The sequence below is a fragment of the Dunckerocampus dactyliophorus genome, chromosome 16 (genome assembly GCF_027744805.1).
Source record: "Dunckerocampus dactyliophorus isolate RoL2022-P2 chromosome 16, RoL_Ddac_1.1, whole genome shotgun sequence".
NCBI lineage: Eukaryota > Metazoa > Chordata > Actinopteri > Syngnathiformes > Syngnathidae > Dunckerocampus > Dunckerocampus dactyliophorus.
In genome coordinates this window covers 9,509,517-9,531,475 of record NC_072834.1, presented here as the reverse complement: position 1 = coordinate 9,531,475, position 21,959 = coordinate 9,509,517, and the positions used below count along the sequence as shown (strand labels likewise).

The 21,959-nt window shown below is 39.2% G+C and overlaps 1 protein-coding gene across 4 annotated transcripts in view; it reads left to right on the top strand.

The window, feature by feature from the left end:
• The first annotated feature begins 6,082 nt into the window (after window positions 1–6,082).
• The window catches only part of p4ha2 (procollagen-proline, 2-oxoglutarate 4-dioxygenase (proline 4-hydroxylase), alpha polypeptide 2), a 24,831-nt gene continuing 8,954 nt past the window's right edge, over window positions 6,083–21,959 (top strand). The window contains exons 1-8 of one of the 4 annotated variants that reach the window (XM_054755825.1): window positions 6,083–6,397; window positions 12,020–12,037; window positions 13,911–14,007; window positions 15,359–15,510; window positions 17,880–18,017; window positions 18,578–18,817; window positions 19,195–19,397; window positions 21,710–21,886. In XM_054755825.1, the coding sequence (XP_054611800.1) occupies window positions 13,916–14,007; window positions 15,359–15,510; window positions 17,880–18,017; window positions 18,578–18,817; window positions 19,195–19,397; window positions 21,710–21,886 (1,002 nt within the window). In that variant the 5' untranslated portion in view covers window positions 6,083–6,397; window positions 12,020–12,037; window positions 13,911–13,915. Of the gene's footprint in view, window positions 6,398–11,931; window positions 12,038–13,910; window positions 14,008–15,358; window positions 15,511–17,879; window positions 18,018–18,577; window positions 18,818–19,194; window positions 19,398–21,709; window positions 21,887–21,959 lie in introns of all 4 variants that reach the window. The other 3 variants (XM_054755826.1, XM_054755823.1, XM_054755824.1) reach the window with 3 other exon arrangements.

Genomic DNA, 21,959 nt, shown 5'->3' with positions numbered 1-21,959 from the left:
GATGCAACAACAATCTCCTAAACAGGAACTTGATATGTGGTTACGCAAAAACGCTCACTTAAAAGACGGAATTTACTTCTGACCTGAAGATAAACCCATCCTTCCAAAAAATTTGTACAAATGGGCTGCATTAGTGAGTCATGGGACATCCCATGTCTCAACAGGAGGGATGGTGGGATTAGTAAACACCATTTATACAACATATGGATTTAATTCTTATTCAAAAAATTTTTGTAGGGCATGCCTCATATGTGCGCGGCATAATTCACAAGGCAATATACGACCCAAGAGAGGTCAGTTCCCAAAACCAGACTACCCGTTTCAACACATCCATATGGACTTTATCGAGCTAAGCCCAAGCGAAGGCAAAAAGTTCTGCCTGGTAATAATAGATTCATTCTCAAAATGGGTTGAGATTTTTCCCACAAAACATCCAGATGCACTTACAGTAGCCAAAGCATTGTGTAAAGACATCATACCTAGATACGGTATACCTGAAAAAATCTATAGTGACAATGGTACTCATTTTGTCAATCAAATAGTAGACAATATTGGAAAAGCCTTCCATATCGATCTAAAACGACACTGTGGGTACCATCCGCAAAGTGCAGGGTTAGTGGAAAGAATGAATGGCACAATTAAAAATAGATTGAAAAAATGTATGGATGAAACAGGAAGATCATGGATACAATGTGTAGACCTAGTGAAGCTACATATAAACATCACCAGCAGGGAGACACCATACAACAATAAGACCTCATCATTGCTTACGGTAACAAATACTGCACCCCCTATAGTAAGAAGGGATGAAGGAAAGGTGAGGAAAAAGCGTGAAGGGCAAAGCGAGACCCCAATTGCATGGATCATATGGTGGGCGTATAACAACTCCGTTAGATTCACAATAGCCCCCAATACAACCACAGAACTACAAATACCCATACCTGCACTGAAGGGGTTCAAAAATAGGCAACAAATAACCGGAACCGGGTGGGACAAGTACTGGTGGTATGTCACTGGACATGTGTTAGACTTGAGTTGGAATTCCCTTATCACAACGCAAGAAGGAGATTACTGGAGTCCAGGTTCCACTAAAGAAGCTAAACATTTTCATAAAAAGGTCATTCTATTAAAGTATGGAGCAAATTTAAAAATGACATTTGCTTTTGGTTCAAGTAAACTGAATCCCTACGACACACCTCTAGCAAGCATCTTCAACACATCGTGTTGGGCATTTCTACTATGGGCTTATTCCTCTGGAGCAGATCCATATTTTCCTATAATTGTTTGCGAAAATACAACCATGGCACAAACAGACGACCCTATCTTAAGTAATTATACTCGCACAGCTGGTATAATAGTATCTCTAATAACGAACGTAGATGAGTGGTTCAGGGCGACCACAGGGGTGTCAAGTATAAATAACAACTGGTTGCTAATGGTGGAACAAGCAGCAAATGTTACACATGATGATTGTGTTGTGTGCATGGGCCCACGGCCTCTGTTACAGGTCGTACCATCTGTACTTACTAACACTTGTCTTATTGATGTAATGAACAATACCAACCCCTCGGAAAATTGTAGTCAGTTTGATTCTGTTTATCCACTGACCAAATACGAAAAGAATAAACCTATATTCTCGACCAGGGTGGCGCAGGCCAATTTCACATGTATTAATCGAACTGGAGAGGGCAGATCAATTAGTACACTTAATGATACTCAGTGTATGTATATTACCACTGTTGAACTACATTTCAGGCCGCAATCTCGTAGTGACATCTGGTGGTGGTGTGGAGGAAGTATGATTTATGACAGGTTGCCCTACAATACTACTGGACTGTGTGCATCTATTACACTCATTTTACCTGTGAACATTTACAAGATGACTGCGCCTGAGCTCTTCTCCATATTATCATCCGTCATCCCAAGCTCATGGCATCATACAAAGCAAGCTGCCAGGGAATGGAGTTCAGATGACCCCACCTACATCGACGCCATAGGAATTCCACGAGGCGTTCCTGACGAATATAAATTGGTGCATCAGGTAGCAGCTGGGTTTGAATCAATTTTACCTTGGATAACAATAAATAAAAATGTTGATAGAATCAATTACATCCACTATAATGTGCAGAAGTTAGGAAATTATACCCATGCTGGATTTCTAGCTATACATGAGCAATTGTCAGCAACATCACTGATGGCGTTCCAGAACCGCATTGCTCTTGACATGTTGCTTGCAAAGGAAGGACATGTCTGTGCCCTTTTTGGTGACCAGTGCTGCACGTTCATTCCGAACAACACGGCTTCCGATGGCAGCCTCACCAGGGCCCTGGACGGACTTCGGTCCCTCAACGTCAAGATGAAAGAGCATTCAGGGGTAGATACCTCTATATGGTCTGGGTTTGGTGACTTTTTCAGCAAGTGGAAACCACTGCTGATGACAATTGCATTGGCTATAGCGGCGTTTGTCGTACTTCTGGCAATATGTGGAGGTATTTGTATTCCTATCATTAGACGTAGTTGCACCCAGATGCTATCTGCTGCCATTACACCCATCCAGCTGAACCTGCAGGAACTGTACGCCCTCCTTCCACAAGACGACGTCATCCTATCGGACGACGACAAAATGGACTCTGACAATGAAACATCTTTTAACATACCTGATCTTTTCCCAGATCCAGGAGATTATGAGGGACGCACGACCCCCTAAATTATCACATGATCATTGCCTTATGATTTCGCAGTCGAAAATCCTCGGAAGTGACTGTTGAATGATCTCTTTTCAGATGAGCAATGTGGATAAACAGGAGGGAAATGTTGGGAAAATGTACATACATTTATGCTTTTTATACAATATTATCCAAATTGCTGTGTTGAATAAAATGTGTGTGTGTGCAGCAGTAAAGTATCAAGGCCAGACGTCTCGCTGCAGGATGTGTGAATCAGTTGTTTTGCAGAGTGGAGACAGGACGCCCTGTCTCTGGTTGATAGTGTGAGCAGAAGAATCAGTTTCAACCGGCGCCAAGAATGTTCCCTCCCTTTAGCGGTTGAAACTGCATGTAACTAGGGCATACCCAAAGCAAAATAAAAAGGCAACGAGACAGAGGCTGACTCAGAGTGGGTTGGAGGATTGTAACTGAGCAGTCTCTGATCACTCTCCTTGCAAGTAAAACTATACTCACGTCTTTGTGTCTTCTTTCACAGTTGGTGATATAATGTTTGGTGTTTGAACCTGACAATAAGATTATATGAGCATACATCATGGTTTTTAAACGCTGTGCTGTGGAAGTCTACCACACAACCGTGAAACAGTGAGGTTTAAATAAGTGAAAGAGGAAAAGACTGTGAAAGGAAAGAGGCAACTGCGCTCTGCATTCCCCCAAAATCCTCTACTTTTTTTATTCCCTTACGGAAGTTCATGTAATAACCGCTTGTTTTAACCAGTGAAACTGCTTAATATTCGCCTTAACACCCCTAATGACTGATTTAACAATTATTTTGTTAATTGTACGAACTTTTTATTTTAAAACACGTACCACAGTACTTCGTCTGCGTTTAAATGCTGTTCATTAATGTAGAGACCAAGTTTTCTCACATTTAAGTGGCTTACATTGTTTTTAAGTATGCACTGTAGCATTAGATGTACTGTGTGTTTAGAGTCTTTAAGACTTTTACTGTCTTTTGTACAAGGGACATCACGCAAACTGCAGTATTTGTATTGCTAAAAGCAAAGTATCCATTTGAATATTTATTTTTGTCATGCTATCTTTAGGTTTTGAAGTTTATCAGATGTGCCTTTAGAGTCTTTATATAAAGATTTGTTTCCCTTTGAATAACGTGGACAATGACACTCATTTTTCGTCTGATTAATATTCATATTTAGTACATAATGTTCACTTTCACTAACAGATGCAGCACTTTTTCTTAAAAAAATATCTCCCACACACACACACACTTTACCAGATGCATTCTATTGACAAGTAGCCCCACTTTAATTATAATATTGTTTTCTCAATTTTTTTTCAACTGGCTTGTTATCGTATCATTTTATGATCACCAACTCAGGACCTCTCCTGACTACCATCACCGACGTTTCCGTCCCTTCTCTTTGCAGTCGGCCGACATAGGTTTGAGACACTTTTTTTGTGATGGTTCCAGAAAGCCCTTGGCTAGCAATTCATCCAGGAGGAGTCAAGGAACAGTTTCAACCATGCGCAGGACGGCTGCTGCCCCAATTCCCATTCCTTCCTTGGTGTACTTCAAAGTCCAGCATGAGACCATCTAAAGAAGCAAGGACAAATACCTTTAAGCCTGTAGGGTATGGCTTGCCTGCAACAAATAGTCTGACAGGGCAGCGGCCCGTAAAAGGGATCATTCGCTCATCGATGCAGACTCTCTTCCTGGTTTTGGCCGGCTAAGACAGCCTTGTCTTACTCTGTCCAGAAGAGGACTGACTCTCCAAACAATGTCTTTCTTTCCTTCGTTACATCCTGGCCACTGACAATCTTCAGTGAGTTCCTCAACTTGAAAGACTTGCAGAAATGGAAATTTTCAAGTTATGGTGCAGAGCTGCATTCAATACCGCAAATTTAACTCTTCATCTGAGGACCAAACATAAAACAGACGGTTTTGCCGTCTTTTCGAATGTATGGATCCATACTATGTTGTACCTACTACATTGCTGACACTCCCTCACTGCACTTTATATTTATAACAAAACCCCCCAGCTGTAATACAACAATACTAGCAAATTCTAAATGTACTGAAATAAGCTTTATAAAAATGTTTTAGTGTGTTTACTTTAGTTACTTACTAAAAACATTTCCAATTCCAGGAGCTATAATAACGGATCGAGACTCAAAATCTAATTGAATCTGAGGCCAAGAATGCTGCTCGGGACATTCCTACTGCCAAATCTTCAAAGACTTTGTCATCAATGTACTGTGAAAAGTACTCCATAGGACCCTAGTTTCTATGATTGGTGGGGTCTGCTTGACAGTCAGGAGCCTGGGTAGCACAGGTTGGAATCTGAGGAAAAAAACCTCACAAACAATCAATGAGGTGATGAACACAATATCTCATCTATCGAGCTATCATGCTTGGTCTCGGCCCACAGAAGACGACAGTGTTCCTGTTCACCCACGTCGATCAGATCGTCTGATGATCTTCCTGCCTCTTCTTCTAAGCTTTCCCACTGTTCTCCAGCTGCAGCAAGAAACAATTATTTATTACATTTATTACTTTACATATATAATTCATTCGTTTGTATGTTTTGGGGCTCGTTAGCAAGTTTTCTATTAGCTAACCTCAATCGTTCTCATGCCCATTACAGATGACATTCATAAAAGGGCTATTATTTTCCTAACTTTGTAACTCTGACTAAATATATAGACCAAAAACCAATGTCTACTACAGAGGACACAAATGGGCTGTTTCTCAGGATGAAATACAGTATGTATATGCAGCCTTTGTCAGTGTTAACAGACTCCTATTACCTGTGCTGCAGTGTCAAAACACAGCCACACGTTTATTCCATCCTAAATATGAACAGGTCTGCACATGTCGGCTTGTTTAAAAATGATAGGGATCAATGCTGACGTTCAAAAAATTTAACTGCGATGTATCAGTTTCTATTGCTACTACAGTATATTACAAAAGTAAGCTATTACAAAATATGCAGTTTGGGGAGCCTTGATGACTACTATACTAATACTGGAATGATAAATAACAACTTATACACTCCCCTTCAAAAGTCTGGGAACAGCTGCAGAGATGAAATTGTTTTTTTCCCATACTTAGATATTTATATATAAAGTATTGATATAGGCCTTAGTGTGTAGTAGAGAAGGTGCAGGTATGTGATGCAACACCAGAATTAATGCAATGGGTGTATAAGAAGAAAAAAGAAAGAAGCCCCCCCCCAAAAAAAAGCACAAATGCTTTCAATTAAGGTCATGTAAAATGTTTCATCAAGAGAACAAGCCATGGTAACACACACACACACACACACTGTAAACGTGCCTGACTGCATGGGACCGTTTTACCGTAATCACCATATTAGAGTGACCTGAGTTTAGTAAGCTGTGGGGCAGCATTAAAGAAAACATTAGCCAAATGCATGCAGTCACACACAAACGCTAACACAGAACTGGCGTTTGATGCATCGCAATATTTCATCGCAGCACAGACTTTGAAATATACGAGGAGACCCAAATGCAACACATAAAAATTCCAGCACAAATGTCGTTGCGCGGCTATTACGTGTAGTAGTGCGTTTTCCAGGAGGTTCTGTACGTGGCAGCGACACCCTCTTTCACCCCTTGTCTGTCCGCTTCACCCTGGGCACAAACTATTCACATTGCACAGCGTGTCACCACTTTTCAACTTCCAGACGGTGAAGGTAAGACCGTATAGGATATTATCTCGAATGGCGACATTAGCCGCTCTTGGCATTTTTTGCACGGACTGAATGGCTAGTCTCGCTTTGGTTCCGAGCATGCTGGCAGGAGTACCTATAACTGGGTCCAAACTCGTCATCTTACTAGCCTGGGAATGGGAGTGCAGGACATGTGTTCGAGATGGGCGAATAACAAGGATTTTATTTTGTCTTTATACACCTGCGTGTTTATTTCCGACATGTTTATTCGTTTCAAGACTTAAGACGGGAACGATGTTGTAAAGGCGATAAAGTTTAACGACATTATATCAAAACAACACACAAATTTTTTTTTGTTTTTCAAAGGAGTACATTGAAATGTTTTAAGTACACAATCGTTGCTACTGTCACACAAAATGACCTTTTTTAAATCAAAATAGCAACTACGATGAGGTGATGTCACCAGGGGCGGGGCATATATCGCAGCAAGCTAATTTTTGATGATAAAATATGCATATTTTAATATTTACAAAAAATGTAGTTCCTTAACCTCATGGGCCATGTTTCTAGAAAAATACAAATAAAAAGGTTTTTCATTACCTCCTAAAGGTCTTCATACAGATGCATCTCAATAAATTTGAAAATTGTGCTTTTTTTGTAACTTTTCAAAGATATTACATTGTATTGAAAGGCATTTTATTCAAGAAAGTTAACAAAATAACATATTTGTAACATCTGGACACTAGGGATGTAACGGTACACTAACATGTAATTTTGGTTTGGTTCAGCATCTTGAAGTGATTGGTTCGGTTAATTTTCGGTACAAAAAATGAAGAAAAAAGTCTTAAAATGCTTTTATTGTAAAAAATGCAAACAGAACTTTTTTTAAAAAATAAATAAAAGCGGCCCATTTGTGTGATATTTCAAATAAATTAATAAGTAATAATAATTAATCAGCTTTTTGAAATAGAAAAATAATAATAAATAATAAAATACAATAAAAACTGTTGTATTTAAACAATAGTTTAAACATTGTGGCGAAATGTAATGGACAGTTACAGTTAAAACTCCAATAGCATGTGTTACTGCTTTGGCCCGCTCAGACTTGCTTGCTAGAGGTTGTTTATATGCTAACGTTATCGGTGTTTGCACTAAGCTGGTTTTCTTTCTTGTAGATGTAACATTCACTGCCGGATGATGCCGCTTCAAGTGCGCTAACATGTTAGACGTGTTTCATGCAGCACACCCGATATCCGTGGAACAATGTCGACACACAACTTTGGATTTATCCGCTTGCCTTTGTGCATCCGTAATTTTAACAGGGAAGCCAAAGTGTTCCCAAACAGGAGACTGTAGTTAGATTGGCGGGTCTTCCAGCTCGCTTGCATTTGCCATGATGCCATTTGTCACGCCTGCTCCCCCTCAGTCAGTAGTGTCCAACACTAGGAGGTGTCCGTGTGGAAACTCACCCAGAACTTTAGTTCCGCACGAAGACCTTAGATCACTCTAGTAATAGGTTTAATGAGAAAAATAGCATAAAATATAACCGAAACGGTACGCAAGTGGACCGAACCGAACATGCAGAACCGAAACGGTTCAATACATTCAAGTGAACCATCACACCCTTACTGGACACATATGAGTGCTGTTGTTGCTCGGAATAATGTGTGTATGGCTGGCTGTGTCCCGAATGCAGCGGCTGATCTGATTGAGTGACATATCAGTTGAAAACTTACTGCCAATAGGAACAAGATTCCGGATGAAAATTTCAAATTGGCTAACAGGTTTATCAGAAATTCACCCAGAAGAGGTCGTCACAGATGTCCCCTCAGGAAGCGGATATTATGAGTTGGGATAGTTTTATAAATGGTCGTCCATAGTGTTTACATACCACAAGAAGCGGTCTGGCATGCTTTAAAGTGTGCGTGGGTGTTCATCTCCACATGGATGCATGGCATAACATGTAATTATTTAAGCACAGGTTCACCACAGGGAAGTTTTCTTTTAACATGCTATGTTTGGATTTAAGCCTGTATATGAAAAGGTGAAAATTCTAACTATACACAAACATATTTTCCTTGACTAAGAAAGCACAGAAGTCAGCATAAGACATATGACCTTAGTCTAAAGCTCATTTTATACAGTTTTTCCAAATTTAGCGAACATTGAAATAGGGTAAAGTAACAATGACATCTTGTTTCACTTAACTTCACTCATTTTTTTCTGCGATGTCCAGCAGGATAAAACACAATCCTCTGAGTAAAACATTCTCCCTCCTCCCAAAAACAAACATTGGATACCGACTGGGATGACTGAGTCCAGTTACATGTGATCATTTTGGAGCATGATGATAGTTTGAATTCCAAGCTATCAAGAAAAAAAAACACATGCGGAGAGATTAAAATCCCATTAAAAACCCAAGAAACAGGGACAACATAACCATCTTTAATTGCACGTTTCCAAGAATACAGCTGCTTGGCATATCCGCCTGTAACCTCATAAGTCCAGCCCTGTTCTTACATCTGTTATAAAGGCCACTTTGGGGGCAGGATCCAAAATCCCGCAGACTTCTTTGCAGGAATGTGTGATGGTGGTTTCAGTGTTTGAGAAGGGCAAACGCACAATACGAGAAGAGTTATTGCATGAATTGCTAGTTTAGACCTCCTGAGTGACATTCATCAAGCAAGCTAAAGTACTTGCAAGAATGCACTTAGTTCAGGTTAGTTTTGGTGACTTGTTCTGGTGTTTTATTCTTTACATTTTAGTTTGATGCAGGTTAAAGTAAGACAGGTGAAGCTCTGGATGTGAAAAAGAAAGCTTATAGTCTGGTAGGTTCTAAAAAATATGGATTTTTGGAACAATGGTAGTGCATTCTAGCAGCACTGGTGCTGGTTGAGCTTTTATTGCCCATGCAAGTCAGTGCACTGTGTGTACACAGGCAACCACTAAGCACCATGCATGAATAACCAATGCTTAATCTTTTTGGAAAACACATGCCACACTTTTTGGAAACAGCTCAAAATGCACCGGGCCTAACTGCGACAGTCAAGTGGCAGCTTGTATCACGTCTATAAGCTCGATACCAAAACATAATGCAATTCAGTGAAATCTCTGAGGTTGTACATTAGTTTGGATTTCAAAATAAAGAAATTCCCAAAGGAAATAATGGACATTGACTTAATCTCTTTAATCTTTGTGGACGGGCAATGTTTTAAGTAACACTAGATGATTGCAATGCCAGTAGACATCGCTGTAAATGCTGAAAAGCTGAAGCGAAACTGAAATGCTTTGAAAAGGTACAGAAATCGAAATGAAGAATGAACGTAGCAGCCGTTTGAAAGCTGAAGCTGGACTGAAATGCTGTGGAAATATGCTGAAACGTACTGTAGAATGAATGTCAGAATAGTTTAGAATCTGAGCTGAAGCTGTACCGCATTTCTGTAGAATTAATAATAAGGAGTGTGATAATAAATAAATAATAAAAAATAAAAACAAGCATGACAGAAGATTAAATATAATAATCAAGACTCTTCTGCCTTATATTTAGCAAAAATCAACTGCTTGTATTGTTTTTTTTTTTACGTTGTTTGAGTTCCTTGCTCAATCCGTTCCATAATTGAATTCCGCATACTGAAATTCTGTGGGTTTGTTGTTCTCTCATATAAGTGTCTTAGGTTTAATTTCCCTCTAAGATCATATTTCTCCTCTCTTATAGAGAAATACTGTATGACGTTTTTGGGTAACAAGTTATTGTTAACTTTATGCATTACTTTAGCAGTTTGAAAATATACTAAATCAGAAAATTTTAATGTCTATGATTTTAAAAATAAAGGGTTTGGATGTTCTTTATACGCGGCATTATGAATTATCCTCACCGATCTTTTTTGCAGTACATTGAGTGAGTGAAGATTGCTTTTATAATTATTGCCCCATATCGCCACACAATAAGTTAGGTATGGTAATACCAAAGAACAGTAAAGAGTGTGGAGTAATTTTTGATCAAGAACAAATTTAGCTTTATTCAATATTAAAGTATATCTTTCCACCTTTTGTTGTATATTTTTGATATGAGATTTCCAACTCATTTTCTTTCACTCTTTCAATATCCACTCCGTCTATTTGTATTTGATCGTGCGTATCCTTTCTGCTATTTCTAAATAGCATTATTTTAGTTTTACCTAAGTTCAAGGATAATTGTTTTTATTCAAACGATGTCTCTAATATGACCTTTTTAATTAGTTCTTGTGTGCTTTCCCCAGAACAAAAGGCAGTTGTATCATCTGCAAATAATACCAACTTTAAGTCCTTTGTCACTTTACAAATGTTGTTGATATACAAATGGAACAGTTTTGGTCCCAATATTGACCCCTGAGGTACTCCACACGTGATATTTAAACTCGCAGAGGTGTATTTTCCTAGCTTTACAAATTGCTTCCTGTTTGCTGGATAGCTTTTAACCCAATTCAAAACTAATCCTCTTATTCCATACCGTTCTAATTTTGTTGTTAAAATATTGTGATTAATTGTATCGGAGGCTTTTGTAAGATCCATGAATACTGCAACTGCACACCTTCTGTGGTCTGCAGCATTAGTAATTTCCTCCATGATTTCGATCAGTGCCATAGAAGTTGAAATGTTAGCTCTGTATCCGTATTGACTTCCTGCTGTTAATTCATTCTTGTTAATAAATTTGTCCAACCTGTTATTAAATAGCTTCTTGATAATTTTAGAAAATTGGGGTAATAAGGAAACTGGTCGGTAATTTCTAAATTGATGTTTATCTCCATTTTTGAAAATTGGAACTACTTTAGCTATTTTCATTTTGTTAGGAAATGTTCCAGTCTGAAATGATAAGTTACTAATATCTACTCTAGTCGGCTTTCTTAGTGCTGTTCCTCATAATACTATTTAAGATGCCCCAAGTTGCTGTGTTATTTTTATTCTTATCGAGTAAATTTCTATAATATTCCCTCTTGCAAACTCTCAAGACTGTTGTCAACTTATTTTTATAAGTCTTACACTTTTTTCTGCTTCTGTAGTTTGTTGAATAATAAATTTCCTGTATAATGTATTCTTCTTCTTACAGGCATTTTTTAGTCCATTTCTTAGCCAATTCAAACAAATCCAACATCAAAATGTTCAGCTCTCTTGGGAGAAGGTTGCTACCGATTCAGACTTTTCAAAATATTCCCACATTTAGTGTAATTTCAAAATAAATGGGCAATTTAAATGGTGTCCCCTGTTGAAGAATTGTTCTTCTTCTTATTATAACACAGCATCATACAGCATAACGCAGCGTTATGCTGTGTTACGCCGTGTTCAGCAGAGGCTACAGAAGTTACATTGCTCTTGAAGTCACATTACTAGAGAAGTTAACGAGCAGGCTTCATCAGTTCATACTCAAAGACTAGAGCTTTCCAATCTACGTAGTCTGACTGGAGTGTGTCCCACCTATTCTTTGAGCATGAACTGATGAAGCCTGTTCGGATAAGAGGCGAAACATCTTCTAAGACAACCTGAACAATCCAGTAAATAATGTGAGTATGATATCTTTGTAGGTTATTGAATTAAACGAAATGAAGAAGTTCCTGTTTCTTTTCTCTGGGGCTCTGCTATGCTGCTGCTGCTGCTGGATAACCCAAGCAGAGATCTTCACCTCCATAGGTAAGTTCCAAGATATCCTTTAGTTGTAAATAAAAGGTGATACTGACACTAGTAATCTCACCCTCCAGGATTTTGTGATGTTGTGATTGGGCCAATTCATGCAAACTCAACCAATCCTTGCGAATAATGCGTGACCTCGCAACTTTGCCCAATTTTGGCAACTTTGCCCAATCCTGGCAACATTTTGGCCAATAAGATTTGTCCCTTAGCTTCACTCACACATGCACATCAACTGTCTAACCAATCAAATGTGTCCCTGAATCACCCACCCACATCCGCACTTCCACTTATATTGGAAGCGATGTCGACGCGAGATGATAATAATACTGTCTCTCATTTACCAACCAAAATCAATGCTTCAGGTCGCGCTGAACAGTTCCCATGTTGTCAACGTAAGCGGGGCATGAACGACATGCATGGTGTTGGAACATAAATGAAAATTTACGTCCGACAATCACTTTTCAACCATAAAACTTGACTGTAAATGACTGTGCATATACGGCATCCCACAAAAGTGAATACACCCCTCAATCATTTTTGTCATTAATCATTTATCATTAATTACTTTTATTTACTTATCAAGGGAGAATACTAGAAATGAAACTTGATATACTTTAGAGGAGTCAGTGCACAATGTCCAGTGAGAGTATTTGCATTGCTTAGTCATCTTCAACATAAATGATTTTTACCTGTCAATGTTTTTATTTAATTTTTTTCTCATACTGAGAAGGCTGAGATATAGTTTTTAGTCTTAGTGGACATTGTTGTGCCTATTTTTGCACATTTTTCTGAGCTGTCTTTGTAAGATCCTTTTCTCAGTGTTTGTGTTTTTTATATTTGCTCAGTAATTACCTATTTTTCAACAAATATTCTTATTTTAATTACACAAAGGGAAAATCACAACAATTCCCTTAGGGATGTAGGACTATAATATTGGCACTATTTCTACAACTTGTATTGTATATTGCAGTATTTGTCTTATTTTGTTATTTTGAACAAACAGTGATTATTTGTGAAATGCGTCCTGTGCATTACTGAGTAAAAGAAGCATATTGTGTTCATTCATTACACAAGATTTGACCTGATATTAGTTTGAGTGTAGATGTGCTGCCAATATTGGTTGACATTGGTGTCAGTCATGAAGTGCTGGACAATATCGATAAATCGGATATTGGTAAAGAACCCATATCGAGCATCTCTGGATTTATTGCAACTTTCACTTTCTCACACAATTTTATTGCAACAAACACCTTAAAACTACTGCAACTCCTGCAAAATCAGACATCTCAAAAAATGCCCCCGACGTCCTGGGAGGACTTGTAAAGTGCTGTCAGTGTTACAAAATGCTCTCTGCACTTGAGTTTAATACGTAAATAAAGCATGTTTAGTTAGATTTGTTAAAATCCTGTACTTTTGAGGGTTAAGGTTACAAAAACACTGAAAACATCGATAACAAAAGCATAAAATCACTTTTACGATTATTTATAATTACTGAAAAAAAAAAGTCTCAAAACCTCTTTGTTAAAATCAAGCACTTAGGCTGCAAGAATCACAAAAAAAGCCAGCAATATCCTGGAGGGACTCAGTAATGTCTTGCTACTTGGCTGGTCAGCTCAAATACTAAAATTCTTACATGCAGAAAGCAAAGCGGGTCATTATTCTTCTTCCCTGGCAACCCCTGTAAATGTATCATGGTTGAAAAATCCCATGGAATTGTCCTCTACTCTGCTCCAGCACAAGTGTTCTGCACAATGACTGGATGCCTGGTTGTTTATGATGCATGCAAACATGGCCTCAAAAGCTTATGGTCACTGTACTTTGTTTTGAGATCCAAACCGATCCTTAAAGATGTCCATCTTCTCTGTGCCTGCAGGGCAAATGACAGACCTCCTGTACACAGAGAAGGAGCTGGTCCACTCCCTGAGAGAGTACATCAAGGCAGAGGAGTCCAAACTGGCTGAGGTGAAAAGGTACACCATTCATTAATATTTGTGGAGTGGCAAAGCCAAAAAAAATGATGGTAATGATGATGAGTTGGCACTGGCAGGTCAGGACACGATGTTGGAATCCAGCTCCTTTTTGTTGCCACACATTTGTGCTGTGAAAACAAGACAAATCACTAAAATAACATGTAAAAAAAACACATGTTGGGTTTAAGGCATTAAAAGTAATATGGCAAGAACGTGCATACAATATACAGTTGTGCCTCGCCACTTCGCGGTTCAAACATCGCTCTCTAAGTCTATCATGGTTTTTCAAAAATGAATTAATTAAGAAATAATTTTGTGGTTGACTAAGGCCTATTATTACTCCAAAAAGATTAAAAGACAAGTCATATGTAGGATGCTGCACTGGTCTCTAGGCATCAGTAAGGTTAAATTTTCACATTACCTCAATTTGCACTGCACAGAGTGAACCATGGATACAGAGTGAAAAAAAGTTATCCTTCCATTCTGTGTGGAAGTGGTACTTTTTTGTTTCTTCGGGTAGCTTCCATGCAGAGATCCCATAGCCTGCGCGTAAGTTGTGCAATGTTGTGTAAACAAAGATAGCAATTGCGAAGCAGTGTCCGTTATTTTACAGATGTACGTGAATGCCAGATGCATGTCAGACTGGCTGCCCCGAATATCAATCAAGTAAGAAAAACGTCATAGTGAGAATGGATGATGTCGTCAATCTTTTTTTTTAATGCCACATGATCGCCCCAAATTATGTTCGAGATACTACAACAAGAAGGAACTTTCCCAATGCTAGCGTGTGAGTTATTATGTCTTATTACCGCTTAGCATGTCTACTATATCAGGTAATGCAATGTAAGTGTAAAGGTCACCTTTACTCTCCATGTCTACAGGGCTGTAATAATGTTAAAAACCATACTTAGAAGGTCGTAAGCAGGTTTTCTATGTTCTAGCTGTGAAAATATTGCATTTATTAATATTGAACCCTACTTTGCAAAATTCAGTTCACGGTCAGGTCTGGAATCAATTAACCGTGATAAACGAGGGACAACTTTAATAAGTTATCAACAGTATTTTATTTTTCTGTTAAGTGTTCACTTACCACAGTTGTGTTAGTTTATTAAAGTCTAAATCAATGTCTTTTAAACTTCTCTCATTCTTAATAGACATTTAATTTCCATTATCATGCATCTTTGCTAGCTTCTCTTTTGTGTGGGGTTCCTCAGGGACTACTTCTTTAATATGCATGCTTTTTTTGAGGCAAGACTCACTTTATGACTGGTGTGAAAACTGCTACAACAGCTACAAAAATGTTTTTATTATTAATATAATTATCAATGATAAGCTATTGCTCTGGTTTAAGCTGGGCCAAGAAGCTGGACGATCAGACCAGAGTGTCCACGTCCGACCCTGAGGGCTACCTGGCTCACCCGGTGAACGCCTACAAGTTCATGAAGAGACTCAACACAGAGTGGTCTCAGCTGGAGAGCCTGGTGCTGCAAAACCCTTCAGATGGTAAGAAAATAAGTACTCGTTGAGCAATATTTTCTTGTTTGTCATCTGTATGTGTGTGTGCTTTGTTACGTACTACTCTGACTAAATCTTTTGTCTGGTGTTGATAAAAAAAATTTTAGGAGAATAAACGCATCCTGTATATACAGGATGCGTTTATTCTCCGTAAGTCCTCAAAAATCAACCCTTTTTTGCCAACATGTGCAGCATGAATGGTGAGCAATATGCATCCAGATGAATCCAGAGCGGATTGCAGGATGAACAGTCTGCTCCCCAGATGAATCAGTGAGTGAGGACCAAAAGCTGTAATGTTTCAGTTGCAGCTGTTGGTCATCTCACACTAGTCCATGTTTGGTGTGTGTACGTGGCTGTGTTTATCCGGTATCTGTATCTGTTCAAGCCAGATAAGCAAAACTCAAGTGTGTATTTTGGGTCTAAATCCCAATATGTGTCTCACATCAGTCCAAGTATGGAAAAAAAGAGAGTAATAGGTAATGACAGTATGGGAAACCTTCTAAACAGATTCGTTGAAGAGGATTAAATAGCTGCATTTGAGCAAATTAACATGTAGCAATACAGTGATTCATGATATTAATACAGTGAAGCCTCAATTTTAGGGTTTTCAAACTCAGGGGTCTCAAAAAATGTCACTGAGTGCCACTGGATGTAGAGTCTGGGTGAGGCTGGGCCGCATCAAGTATTGGGAGTGGGGCTGGGGATCTCAGGATACCTCACGATACAATATGATTTGCGATACATGGCTCACGATAATGATAATATCTTGATATTGTGATAGGTGACACACAAAAAAAACAATTTCATAGTATTCTGCCCTCACAACACGTACTAAGCTCTGTGCAGCTAGACAGATAGATAACAGCATACAGGAAGGAAGGGAAGCTCCAGAAGTTTGGTTGAGGACCGATGCTCCTTCTTTTAGATCCTTTTTTGTCCTCAGTTTTATTTCTTTACACTTTTTCCTCCCTTTATAGACTGTAAGACTGCAAATATAAACACAAACTAAATATTACAAAGTGTGACATCCGTTGTGCGATGTAAACAAATACGAAAAGTTAAGTGCTTTGATTATATCAGACATTAGCACAATAAACTACACCTGTTCCTCTCATATACAAATGAACAACATTCACAGTACAATTGCTGTACATAAACGTGACTGAACAGACCTAATTGCAATTAAAACGTAGCTCTGTCGACCTCTGCTGGACGAATTAAACATTACACATTGCCAACACATTTCACCGCGAGAACAAGCTAATTAGAACAACACGATCACAAATAACGAAAGACATCACTGTATATGCAAATACAATGCAGAACAATATACAATCTTACTATATTTTACTCACAGACAAAGATCTGACCACGTTTTCGTGACGAAGCTCTCACGTGTGACTGACAGCCTTACTATTGTTCGTCTGATACGTCCGTCACTCAAAAAAGGTCCGATAGAAACAATGACTGAACTACGCAAGGCGGAACACATAGTTTGCTGTATTCAGCTGGGATAGGCTCCAGCTTATCCGTGATCCTAATGAGGACAAACGGTATAGAAAATGGATGGAACTTTTACAGCATATTTGAACCAGAATACAAGCAGCAATGATGCAAAAAGAATGAGACTGTTTTAGTGCAACATAAGTGTAAACAGGAATTTAGTGTGAATGTCTGACAAACAGTAAAGCTATTTTAAACTTAGTCGGAAAACACAACATCTCATGTCTCTCAAGTAGATCAACTCTGTAAAGTAGAAGCGTAACAAAAGTAAATATTTAGTGTAGTATGGCAGTACGTATTCACTGGAAAGAGACAGAGAATGACCCGGATAAGATTAAGCTAAAATAAACTAAAATAAACATTTCTCTTCTCTGTGAGCGTGGTGACGAACGAGGTTGCTGTTCATGTCTGTCGTGCCGCCCGTGTGTCCTATTTTCGCCAGACACTTCTTCCATTACTGCAAAGCCAAAGTGAGTCAATACTTTTGATTCTAACTATGCCACCGGATCTTTCCATTTAACTTCACCGGCTGAATCTGCTGTTACTCGCGGTTTATTTGTTTTTTTCCATAGACATCGGTAGACGCCGCATCGAGTGGGTTTGTCCACCGCTGCGATATGCCAACGTCGCCACCATATTGGATGTGTCAAAGCTGCGCTGTAAATGAATTCAAGTAAATGTACTTAGTTACATAAAGTGCCTTTCTACAAATAAATTTAAGTTAATGCCTCTCGTTTATACATTCATACACAAACTAATATACTTGGGAAACAGTTAAGCACAAAAAACAATGTATTTGATCTTCTTGCTTATTGCAATGAATAAATCGACATGTTTTCTCTTGCTTTGTCCAGGGTTCATTTCTAATATGACAGCACACAGACAGTACTTCCCTGATCAGGACGATGAGACCGGTGCGGCCAAGGCACTGATGCGTCTGCAGGACACGTACCGACTTGATTCAGAGGCCTTTTCCAAAGGAAAGCTGCCAGGTAAGTTTAAAAATTCTAACATTTTCAATAGCTGGAGGCTTAAAATAGCAGTATAGCGATTCATTCATTCATTTTCTATGCCGCTTGTCCTTAAACTAGGCGGCACAGTGGCCTAGTGGTTAGCATGTTGGCCACAGTCAGGAGATCTGGAAGATCTGAGCTCAAATTGCCGTTGGACATCTCCGTGTGGAGTTTGCGTGTTCTCCCCGTATGTGCATAGGTTTTCTCCGAGTACTCTGGCTTCCTTTCAAAGATGCATGTTAGGTTAATTGGCGACTCTAAATTGTCCATAGGTATGAATGTGAGTGTGAAAGGTGTGCCCTGTGATTGGCTGGCGACCAGTCCAGGGTGTACCCTGCCTCTCGACCAAAGTCAGCGGGGATAGGCTCCAGCGAACCCCTATATAGAGATTGTCCAACAATATTTTTGATTACTGAAATTACAAGCAAGGGAGTATTCACAGGATGTGATCACATATTATTCCTTTAACTTGACAGCAAGCCTCAGGTGTTGAAGAGGAATCAGAGAGTCTCATGCTGTCATGCGATCTGTTGCCCCAGGTATGCACTCCAATGCCATGCTGTCAGTGGATGACTGCTTCGACATGGGCAAGACAGCTTATAACGACGCAGACTATTACCACGCTGTGCTGTGGTTGCAGCAGTCTTTGAAACAGCTGGACGCTGGCGAAGAAGTGGTGGTTTCCAAGGCAGACATTTTGGACTACCTCAGCTATTCCGTTTACCAAATGGGAGACCTGCCTCGTGCAATTGAGCTGACGCGCCGGCTGGTGGCCATTGGTAAGATCCATCAAAGGTTAAAATGGAAACTAATAGTTTACACGGCCTTGCATGCATACCCTATTTTAGAGGAGCTGTTTTGTTAAGCTTCCCCCTTTGCAATCTGCAAACCTCTACTTTCACTATAATTATATTTTGGGCAGTGCAAAGCCACAGGGTGTTGCCTATCCTTTGTATAGTTTGTGGTTTGAATGTATTAATTCAGTCCCATTGTCAAGGGCTGGGGCGGCAGCTGCTGAAACATTTACATATGCAATACAATACAATACAAATATGCATTTTTTAGATGGCTGTAGATGGAATGGTATTGAAGCAAATTAATGCATTCAACTACTGTTTGGAGCCCATCCGTGTCTTAAACTTACTTGTATTGACAGATCCTAGCCACCAGAGGGCAGGAGGAAACCTGCGTTACTTTGAGAGGTTGCTGTTGAAAGAGCAGAACGAGGAGGAGGAGAAGAAGCCTGCCCAGCCTGCTTCAGAGGAGCCCATCCAGCTGGGAACTTACAACAGACCAAAAGACCACCTGCCTGAGAGAGAAATCTACGAGGCTCTCTGCAGAGGGGAGGGCATCAAAATGGTGAGGAAGGAACAGGGAAAAATACATGCAACATGCTTTTTTTCCCTAACATGGTGGAACTTCCATGGCAACAGCAGCAAAAAGGATAAATAAATATAAATTTTAAAAATTTGTACGTAAACATTTACATGTCCAAAAGGTCATGAGACTACTAGAGGGGGCAAAAAATATCTGTTTTGTCCCCTCCCCTTTCTCAGTTTGGAGTTTCCACGGCAATCTGCGTGTATGTGGAGTGACAAGCTCTCAGCGAATCAGAGTGCTTCTTTTTAAAATCACCTCCTAGCAAGTTCTACACATAGTTTGCTTCGAGTCAGTGCCTCAAAACCAGCGGGAGAATCGCCCCTGCTGCTGCGTCTGCATCTCTGGTTGTCTGTCAATACAAGCAGCATTTGAAAGGTAATGTTAAGATGCTGCTTTTACCTGACGACGGTGTTAACCATGCGTCCCATTCCCATTCATATATTTGATTTGAGTGTTGATATAGCATCCTGATAGTCACACACGTCTCTTGCTCACTCTTCCTCACGCACCGATAACATTCGCAGTGAGATGCATTCACGAACACCATAATTCAGAACATCGGTGTTATAACTCTAACAGGTTGTTACATTACGTAGTCGGTTAAACGCCATGTTTCCCCCAAATATATATATTTTTTAAAGTTATGTATTATGTGCGTCTGGAATAGATGTCTTGAGCAGACGTTATGGAGACGTTTGTGAAGAGGGGGACTATACAAAAGGGAATGGGTAATAACGCTGAGTTGTGACTGTTATTGTTCATTTGTCACATATATGATATGAGCAAATTCTAGCTCAAATGTGCTAAGATAAAAACTGCTGCAGAAAGTTTTACGTTAATTTGCAGATTACAAGGTTGCATTTTCATTTGCATTTGATTGGCATAAAACATATTATCCATTCATTTATTATGTTTATTTGAATTTATTTATTTTGTCACTTCATAATTGTTTATTTCACGTCTTTTTCATGTATTGTTTTTTTTTTTTTACTTGAGCTTTGCTCTTTTAGAAGCTTCATAATTTCAACGAATTGAAAGCCTGCTTGGCATGTTGTTGTTATACTTATGTGCTTGTCAGTGATGTGCCGTGAGGTTCATGGCTGGTGAGGCGCTGACTCCTTCGGAATTTGTTTTTATCTTAATACAGGTTGCTCATCAAGAGGTTGACAAAAAAAACAGACTACTTCACTTTGGTTAAAAAAAAACAAAACAATTCCAATTATTTTCAGATACTTCTTAGACCTGTTTATTTTTTGTATTGACTGAAAAACATTTGTGGTCTTACCTTTTATCTGTATTAAGTACATGCACTCTATTCTTCTCCAGGAAAAGTTCTGATGCTTCGTTGTGAAATTGTGATAGTATATAATCCTCTATGTTGGCAGTCAAATTCATGCATTCATTCAGCAGAGCAGAAGAATATTGTGTATCAAGTTAAATCAAGTTAAATTATGCTGGTTGTGACAAGCACCTTCCAGCTCATGCACGCCTAACCCCTTCAGGATGCATCAGTGCAAATGCCTCACGAATGACATTTTATGTAATTTATTGTCTGATTAGCAAGAATAGTGACATCACACTTACATTAGAGACATGCCACAGGTTGTAGAAATTCATGGTGTATAATAAATGTTTCTGCAACATCATATTAGTGGCGACATGCTGACAAACACAAGCAGGCAGGCGCCATGATCCAACTCGGTGTGCACTGAGACGGCAGGCGGGGCTCGCGCACGAATCCAAGAAGCCACGCTCACGGCGGCCTCCTCTTTGGTTTCTTCCCTGTATTTGATCAAAAAATCTGCAAATTTAACGAGTTTTACTTAAGAAAATGTTCAAAATAATAGGAATCATACATAAATGACATTTATAATACGGTTCAACGGAAACATATGTATTTTATGTTATTATTTTTCTTAATTTTTCATCATAACAAGTGAGGGTCTGCCTCACCTGCTTCCCCGACCACACGTCACAGGTGCTGGTTTATGTTGCTAAATATCTATGTGATGAACACACAGTTTTATCTCATTTGACAAGGTTTAGGCTTGTTAAACTCTAAGTAGGTTAGACAATATTCAATACAGGAGGGTATGAAAGAGGTGCATGAGTATGTACAACAGCTCCATACCGCAATCAGTGGTCAACCAAGTATAGCACGCCATAATAAACCTCAAAACAAACCAGATGAAGAAAACCCAAAAAAATTATAAAGGGCTCCTAGACATGAATTATTCACAATGGGTTTATTTCAGAATCATACATATTAATTGCTTTTTTTTTTCTATCAGACTGAAGCAAAGCGCAGCCGTTTGTTCTGCCGCTACCATGATGGCAGGAGGAACCCTCGTTTGCTGCTAAAGCCCATGAAGGAGGAGGACGAGTGGGACAGCCCCCATATTGTACGCTACCAGGAGGCCCTCTCCGACTATGAAATCGAGAAGATTAAAGAAATGGCCAAACCCCGGGTGAGGCATGGCAACAAAATTCAGTCGAATATGTCACGGAACATGTATGCTGACATAACCTCTGTTTTGTTAA